Here is an 8,828-nt window from a genome sequence, read left to right as displayed (position 1 = left end):
AAGAATACTGGTCGATGACAAAATAGAATGCAGACACATAATGGCATCATGTTTAGAAAAAACCTATTAATAGAATACTACTAAAGTATCACTAAGATAATCGAAAAAATGGCCTTTCAAGTGTGTTTTCAATCCTAATTTCCTATTAAAAAGTGTATTTCATTGATTTATTTTTTTAAAAAGAGAAATTTATACTTTAAACTGGCTGTACACAATCACTAGACACAACTGACATTAATTATCATGGCAGTTGAGCTAAAAACATTTGAACGACCCAGACCAAAATGTTTTTATGGAAGGGAGAGAGAAAGAAAGAGAGATATGGTCAAAGAATGTAAGAAAGCATATGCAATAGGTGAGAAACAGCGTATGATGTCTTACAGAAATATTATTGTGAGAGGAAGGGAGGGCTCAAGACTACGCCTTTGAACCAACCTTGGCTCGATGCCTTATACCTCAACACTTCCCTCATGTTGGCAGGAGCCATGTCCCCTGTAATTTATAATTTCAACAAATCTGAGGTACCAATAAAAAACGGTTTAATGCAAGAGAGTGAAAAAATAAAATAAAGGATAAACTTTTCAAAGTAATTGAATTTTAAGTCACCCAATGATGAAAGCATAATAGCACATTTTTTCCTACTATTCACAAGCAATTCAACTTGGCAGTAGAACTTAATAATTGGGCCATGGGTCGTAGCAGAAGGTAATAAATTTAGAAAAAGTGTAATTTACCTCTAATCGAATGCGTAGGGATCCTCCGCATATGGGTTTAAAGATGACTCAGAGAACAGATCACCTATAGCCGCCGGACGTCCTCTCCGCGCCTGGAGAAAATGGAAAATAGTGTATTAATAAAATTTTGAGGTAAGCGCAAAAGTGCATTAAATCACAAATCGTTATCAAGATTATAGTTCAGGGACGCAGACGGGACGATTTTTTCGTGCCAATTTGCATCAAGGTCCTTGTGTTTTTTCGCGCATGCAAACTGACGCCACTCAGAATTAATTGTACATATGTCCATTTGCATTCTCTCTCCTCCATATTTTATTAATATATTAAAAATATAAAATGGGTTTTTTCGTCAGGGACGAATTTGGGGAGGAAAATTCGACCCGGGAGCACTGGACGGGACGAAAAACCATCCCGAGATTATTTGATGGGATGGTTTTTTTGTCAGTGGACGAAAAACCGTCACATCCTTCGTCCCTGAGCAAACATTGGACGTAGGACAGGACAAAATTTGTCCCATCCCGTCCTTCGTCCACGTCCGGGACGATCCGGAACTATATTCAAGATATTATATTTCAAGGAAAATTGGTAAGATAATAAATATATGACTTCCCCAAATACAGAATATTCTCTTTAAGAAGTGGCACATTGTTTTGTTTCTGAACTAGGAGATGTTGTCAATATGAAATGCAAGATGAAAGAAAAGTGTTAATAAATGGACAAAAAAGATAAAATCATAGATAAATGCGTGAAAAAATAGCATTCATTTCAAAAATTGGTTTCTTAAAAAATCCTTTTCAAGTTATTGATGAAACTTAAATTCCACGCTCTGAATTTCAAGGTATGTTTTTTGCTTTTCAAGTCATAAATGTCCCTGGAAAGCCCATATTATACATGATATACATTTTTCCCCCACTAATGCATTAGATATTGGTGAGTTTAAACCATGTGATGTTGAGGAATAGATCCGCATCAACTTCAAATGCTAAACTTCTTAACGTAAAATAGCTTCTTGCGTATTAAGAGGACTACTATCATACTTTTGGTCATTTATACCTTGGTTGCCGTATTTTCATCTGCTCTAACTGTAGGACTCTTCAGATTAACTCTTTTACGAGAGGTCGGCTCCTTCAAAAGAAAGTAGGACAATCATCATGGATAATGGATAGAGCTTTGTCTTGACCTGATGATAATTTTTAGGCTGATGATTCGCACCCCAAACATAACAGTACTCTTCGTCTTCCTCCTCTTTGTGATTGTGTGCCCATTTGACGTCTCAATTTCGTACTCGTGATGAGTTACCTGAGATGCGAAAGAGTTATAATCATGATTAAGAGAGATTCGATGAGATATCTTTTTACTGGATGCCATGTATATATCATAAAAATCAAGGCTAGATCATCGATAATCATTACAATCTGAATTTATAATTTCGATTTGTTGTTGAAAAAGCTAGTACCCTGGTATCAGCCTAAGAGAGAAGCGAATAAATACCTTCTTACGATGCTTTGGGATATTTACTTGATCGCCCTTCGTCTCCTTTATCTTTTTTATCATACTCACTACGGGTGTGCCCATGTTACAATCATCGACAGCCTGACATGGTTAGAAATATATCACGCATCAAGAAATCATCGTACTATGAGAAAGGCAAGCAAGAAAGCCTTTTTTCATCCGTTTACTTGTCTGTTGATAGAAATTTGGCTTTCACTGACGATGTTTGGGTCCCTCATTTTCCTTGATGATACAGAGTATTCCTGTCCAAACGAAAGTTTTATGATTTGCCTTATCTCCATCATCGAATACCAGCATAACATATGAACGGCAAAAGCCAAAGCGTAAAACATCAAAGAATTTCTTTCAAACAAAAATTCAAGGGTCCATATTAGTACATTTTATTAGCACTAAGTCTCAGAGAAAACTTCATACCATTAGTTTTAATACGTCATCTCTTAGTGTTACGAAATGGATAACAACTGAGATGGAATAAAAAAAGGTTTTAATATAATCTTTTGTAATTTATAAAAGATAATTTATAGAGACAGATAATTTATAGAAACAGATATGGATGCAGAAATATAGAAACAGATAATTTATAGAGATAATTATTTCTCACACGAATATTCCTTGATCTTAATTTATCGAATTTTGAATATGTAAACTTTCCATGTCTTTTGTTCTCAAGTGTAACGGCCACCACGGGATAACAAAAAAAATGGACGACTTAAATCATGCGCATGCCAAATATAATATTGCCAAACAGAATATGGATGCAGTCTTTCATCCCAGAAAACTTGTACATGATTTGACCAAAATTCGCTAGCAACTTTACTAGTTTTTCACTGCGTAACTATCGAATCTTAAGTTCTGATACGCTGATGACCTAGAGATATCTATTGTTTTTAGAACATGGAAATAGGTATCCTGAAGAGACTTTAAATAAATTAATAATGCTTTGAAAATAATATAAACATTTGGGATATGTCCACACATAAATAAACAAGGGAAAAGTGACTAAAACAGACAGTACGGAGAAAAAAGTGCTCATTTTTTAATAATAGTTCATTTTAAAAACAAGATCAAAGGCATTTAAAAACGTATGTCTTCAACATATCCTTAACGAACCTTTTTTGAGTTGACTTCCATATCATTTTGTTGGCTTTTCTCATCCATAACTTTCCGCTGTAACTGCAACAACGTTCTCTGTCTTTCCTCCTATTACAAAAAAAATTAACAGTTCATGATGGTTTAAATATGACGATTGCAAAATATTATCATCCTATTGTCATGCACCTTGGATTTTAGAAGCTCCAACTCCTCTCGTAGGATTCTGCAGCTGTCTTCGTGTTGATGTCTTAGAACTTGCATTTGCATGTCATATTCTTTCCTCATGGATGCCATTTTCTAAATCCATTTGTTTCATCCTCGAAATAAAATGAGAATGTACAAAAAATAAAACCTGTCTATAATAAAAGTCACCTCTTTTATCTCGTTTTCTGCTTCCATTTTGGCTCTTTGCATCTCGTCAAGATGAGAGGACCGAATCTTTGTCTCCCTCATATCAAAGTCCATTCTGATTTTTTTGATCTGAAGATGAAAATGCGTTCTATTTTCAACCCCAGAATCTTGTATTTAAGTATACCATGTGTATCTTACGTGTTATATCAAACTGAAGAACAATATATAACGTAAAATAAAAATATAAAGTGAAAAATGTTGAGAAAATTAAGAAAATCATTGTGAAAATATGATGAGTATTTCATGAGAACAAAAATAAAAAGCAATTATATTTAAAATAATGAGAAAATAATGGTTATGAAGGCTGCCTTGAACTTCCCCACAATTTTTGAATACTCTAGATGTTAAGCCTTAATGTATCTTTTGACAGCCACGAAAATGTTTATAACTAAAAGAATGTAAGAACTATTTTCCTTTGATGAAGGCCATCATCAGCTGCATCTGAGATGAGGTTTTAAGCAGTAGGCGGATATCCAGAAGGCCAACATTCACGTATAAATACTTTTTCTGGAAAAAAATATGAATCAAATAGGCATCCAAGTAAAAAGAAAAATCACAAGAAAATCTCATTGAACAATCACACCTAAACATCAAAGTTCACTAACTTTCATCATAAGGATGTCATGTTTCACTTTCACAATTGCCCATCAACCCTCAATTGATCATTAAAGCAATTGTATTTCCAGATTTCTTACTACAATGTCAAGAATATCATTTTTATTTCAGAAGCCAATGAAAGAAATTGGTTTGGACTCTCTGGTTACCATAAACTCATAAATGATAGATACGTACTGTAAATTTTAAAGATGTTGATTAAATTTGCAAAAAACAACAGAACACCTCCAAATTTTAATTACAAATATTTTTTTCATTCTTATGTGCCAATTAATATTTTAGTCAACTTTTTAATGAAAATGAAGTAATGTGTCCGTCGATGTTACCATTCAGGTAGTGCAATAGTGAGAAGATGCTAAAGGTGAACTCTAAATAGTCCGTACCAATGCATCATGTTCTTCCTTCACAGAATGCAAGCGCTTTTGTTCCTCTTCCTTGATTTTTGTGAGTCTATCCTCGAATTTTTTTTCCATATCGCTTATCAGCTTGTCGATCTGAAAGTTGAAGGGAGTAAAAATTTCAAGACGATGAAACGAAGTCATAAAAAATCAGGATGAGAATGCATAGGATACCTTCGCTTTTTCAATACTCACGATCTCTGACTTCTCCATTTCATATTTCTTCCTGATATCATTAATGGCCTATTCCAAATAAAATTCAGCCAGAGTTGTCAAAAAAAATTATTTCTGGTTATATAAAGATATTTGAAACAAAGACCTGATCATTTCTCTGAGAAATTTCCTTTAAATGTTTTGAAAGCTCTGACTGTTTAGCTTCGAGCATTAATTCATACTGCTTCTTTGCTTCAGAGAGTCTAGATTCAGCCAAGGCCAGTGATTCTTGAACCTGAAAGCCCAGAAAGAGAATTTTATTAGACCTAAATATCCTAATTTTTATTTGATGTTTTGACTCGTCAGTTTTAGTAAACATAAAAAAGAGCACCTCAGACTTCTGTTCTTCTAAGAGTTTTTCTTTTTGAGAAAATTCCATATTAGTTTTATCTTTTTCTTCCATGCCCTTCAAAAGCTCGCTGATCTGGCTCTCCAACAACTCAACTTTTTCTTTTTGTGTTTCAATTGTATTCTGAAGGATGGACATCTCATCTTTTTCCATTGACATCAGTTGTATCTTATTTTTTAAATCAAGATTCTCCGATTCCAATTTTGACGCATTCTGCTGCAACTCCTTCTGTAATGTTGTCAAAAAAAATATTGAATAAGAAATACAGATCTAAAAAGAATTAATGATTTTGAAATCATGTAATGCCTAGTATTATCTGACCATTTTCCTTTCTGCTTGACTGTGACTATCAGATAACAGTAAATTTTTTTCCTGCAACTGAGTGACCAATGGCTCCAGTGTATTATTCTTCGACGAAATGGAATCAGATTCTGACTGAACTTTTCTAACCTTCTCTTCCATTAAACGACACTCTTCTGCATGTTGAACCATAAGAAACTCTTGGGCCTTCTGTAGTTCCATAGTTTTCTCAGTCAGCAATTCAATTTGACCCTTTAATGATTCATTTTCAGAGAGAGCATTCTGATACTGATTATGAATCTCTTCATACTTCCTTTGAACATTTATTGCCAACAAAGCATTTTTTTTCTCAACCATCTCTTCGAAAATTTGAAAGGAAGCGAAAAGACGGGAAACATTTTCCAACAGTATTATACTATTTCTGTCCATTTCCTCTGCTTTAGATGATAACCCATGGAGCGTTTTTTCTAGGTTTCTGCTCTGTTCGATTGACCTGGTTGATTCCAACGAAAGATTCTTATTTCTAGATTTAAGAGCGTTGCTCTCGTCTTTTAGATTTTCCAGGGCATCCCTCAAATTCCTGCAAACACCATCTTTCGATTCCACTTCCTTTTTCAGTTCCTCCAACTGAGCGTTGAGACTATGAACGTTTGATTTATTTTCCTCAAAAGCTTCTTTCAGCTGCTTTGAAATAGCATCTACATAAAAAGTAGGTTAAAACAACAAGAGCTTTAGAACATAAATCATCCATTAAATTTTGATTAATAAATTCCGACGTAAATAAGACAATCAAAACATAACCCCCAAACAAACTAAATATAAGAATAGTCTTGTTCCCCAGATTGGGCCATCCTTTTTGACCCCTTGAAATTTCCAAATTGGAATGCTTAAATGAAAAAGATGATCTGCTTCTCACCTCTTTCTGTCAATAGGTTACTATTAAGCCGACCTTCCTCCCTTAACTTTGTTTCAATCTCCTTCTTCTCTTCCTCGAGTTTCATCATATCTTCTTTCCCTAAAAAAATCATGTCAAGGGATGATTCCCCCACAAGAAATTGAGTATCATCATTTATTTGTTAAAATAAAATACGTAAATATGTTTTTGAAATGTATCTCTGATTTTTGTATGCTATATCACTTGTTACCTAATTTTATCATTTTCTCTGCATAGTCCATCTTTTCAGAGAGCTTGATGAACTGACATTTGAGATCATCAAAGGCATTCGAGCTACTACTTAGCATCTCCTCAAAATATTTCTTGTCTTTCTCAGCTGCAAAAAGAATTCACAATAGGTGATGGATCCACGAAAATAAGCTATGTATTATGGATGTGAAACACATCAAGAAACTTGCCATCTTGAGTTAGACCAGCGAGCCGTTGAAGTGTCTCCGTTAGTTGATCGCAGAACATTTTTGTCGAGGAAAGCTTGGAATCTAAACCATTCCACAGCTTTGCATCTTCTTTTTGTTTCACTCTTAGCTTAGCATTTTCATTTATTGCTTCCCGGAATTTTCCCTCCAACAGTTTAATGTGTTCCTTTGTTCTTTTCAGCTTTGAATTCTAAAGATACAAGAGTCAAAGGTGACCAATTTTTGAAGCAGCAATAAATCTTGGAGTATGATGAACATTGATTTCTTGGATAATATTATAAAATTTTCAATCAGATAAATCATTAATTTTATAAAGTACAACGGAGTGCAGGTAAGTTTTGGTTTTGATTCAAATGTTAGAGGCGAATCTGTAAAATCAGTAAGACATGAGTGATTCAAAAGAATAACTAAAAGAATAAAATAACTTCATCTTTCATTATAAACAAAATAATTGTCATCTTTCAAAAAAACAAAATATAAATACACGGAAGCGAACTTTTGAAAAGGGAAAAGAAAAACCATAAATTTAATTTCAGACCTAAAATAGCATGACGACAATAAATTTCAAAAGGATAGTAATTTTAAGAACAATGTGAGAGAGAATACGGCATTCTAATTCTAAACCGGGAAATATTACCGAAACCTTCTTCTTGCTGTCATACTCTTACCATCAACAAACAGCTCAAGCATACAATTGTTGACAAGAATATGCATTTAAAAATCTCACGAGTCAGCAGCAAGGGCATTGAGGTTAGTCTTCTTGGAAAAAGATAACATTTTATAAAGTGGAATTTAATGTCACAAAATCGTCAAGGCTTCAAAAAACACAGTAGAGTTTTAAGGTCAGTTTACCGCCATTTCAAGGTCAGTTTTTACAGAAGCTTGCTCTTTCACCAACTTTTCTGGAACAAGACGAAAGATATGTCTTCAAGGGTCAAAACCAGAGAAAAATATGATTAAACAACGAAATTTCATATAGACACAACGAAGACACAACCTGCAGTCAACTTAAGGTTTGCAAAAGCTCCAATAGAACCTGAGTCTGATGAAAGCCGCGAACTTACCGCTGACGCAGTTTTCGCATTCCCATTAGTCGACCCTTTCGCCAACCTTAGCTGATCTAGGCTTTTCATTCCAATTAAACCAGACTTCTGCATTATGCCAAATAATCACAAAACATATATTGCCGATCCTTCGGCGAGCACAACCAGCTGACGATCACTTCCGCGAAAAAAAAAACTTCTCCAAACCGCTGATTGATGCTCCTTAAAACTAATACCAAAGAAAATTCAAGAGATCCGCCGCAATTTCCACCGATCCACAACAATCAAATATCTTCCTGAAGAGAATTGACTGATCCTCAACTCTTATTCCCAATTATGAGTCCGCTCGACGAGAAGTCCGCGATTGCCGCAAGAATTGCAATATCTGGCAGCAGCAAAGACAGATTGTTGTAAGTGTAAATCCTTCCGCTTCCTCCGACTTTCGATTGACGGGAGATTCTTGACGATCTCCCGTCAGTTCCACCTGCCTTGCTGCGGGACGACTGCCAGAATTTGAAAATGGCGGCAATGAACCGGCTCTTTATACCCTGTCGACAGAGACTGCCCGCGCGAATTTGTCAGTTACAAGTCAACTGATGACCTTCTTTTGACCTTCTTTTTTTGGAAATAAAAAATAATTCTTACTCAGTATTTTTTAATCATTTGAAAAAAATATGATTCTATTTTTTAATAAAAAAAATTGTTTAAGAAAAGAAGGATGTATCGTTATGCAATGAAGAAAAAGAACAATGCTTCGTTTAACAACAGCCAAGAACTGAAAATGGAGGCA

The 8,828-nt window shown here is 34.6% G+C and overlaps 1 protein-coding gene across 2 annotated transcripts; it reads right to left on the bottom strand.

Moving 5' to 3' along the window:
• Nucleotides 1-325: 325 nt before the first annotated feature.
• On the bottom strand, nt 326-8,536 carry LOC144713634 (synaptonemal complex protein ZEP1-like). 2 transcript variants are annotated; one of them, XM_078588280.1, is made up of 19 exons: nt 7,993-8,536; nt 7,848-7,897; nt 6,978-7,185; nt 6,770-6,895; nt 6,541-6,639; nt 5,646-6,322; nt 5,307-5,552; nt 5,082-5,210; nt 4,937-5,005; nt 4,748-4,858; nt 3,711-3,818; nt 3,525-3,635; nt 3,357-3,446; nt 2,414-2,488; nt 2,226-2,327; nt 1,947-2,033; nt 1,788-1,859; nt 735-826; nt 326-492 (listed from the first exon to the last, which is right to left on the bottom strand). In XM_078588280.1, the coding sequence occupies exons 1-18, from the start codon at nt 8,150-8,152 to the stop codon at nt 737-739; spliced, it is 2,610 nt and encodes an 869-aa protein (XP_078444406.1). In that variant the 5' UTR covers nt 8,153-8,536; the 3' UTR covers nt 326-492; nt 735-736. The 2 variants fall into 2 exon arrangements, with proteins under 2 accessions (XP_078444406.1, XP_078444407.1); XM_078588281.1 differs by lacking the exon at nt 7,848-7,897 and having other exon boundaries at nt 8,060-8,536.
• Between the last annotated feature and the right edge of the window lie 292 nt (nt 8,537-8,828).

Source organism: Wolffia australiana, chromosome 16 (genome assembly GCF_029677425.1).
Source record: "Wolffia australiana isolate 7733 chromosome 16, ASM2967742v1".
In the NCBI taxonomy this organism is placed as follows: Eukaryota; Viridiplantae; Streptophyta; class Magnoliopsida; order Alismatales; family Araceae; genus Wolffia; species Wolffia australiana.
The sequence above is the reverse complement of the archived record's forward strand: the minus strand, read 5'-3'. Positions and strand labels throughout refer to the sequence as shown.

Coding starts and splice junctions, on each gene's coding strand:
- LOC144713634 (XM_078588280.1), bottom strand. CDS start 8,152: ATGCAGAAGTCTGGTTTAATTGGAATGAAAAGCCTAGATCAGCTAAGG. Junction 6,640..6,769: donor AGAGAAAATGATAAAATTAG/GTAACAAGTGAT, acceptor TGATTTTTTTAG/GGAAAGAAGATATGATGAAA. Junction 3,636..3,710: donor CAGAAAACGAGATAAAAGAG/GTGACTTTTATT, acceptor AAATGGATTTAG/AAAATGGCATCCATGAGGAA.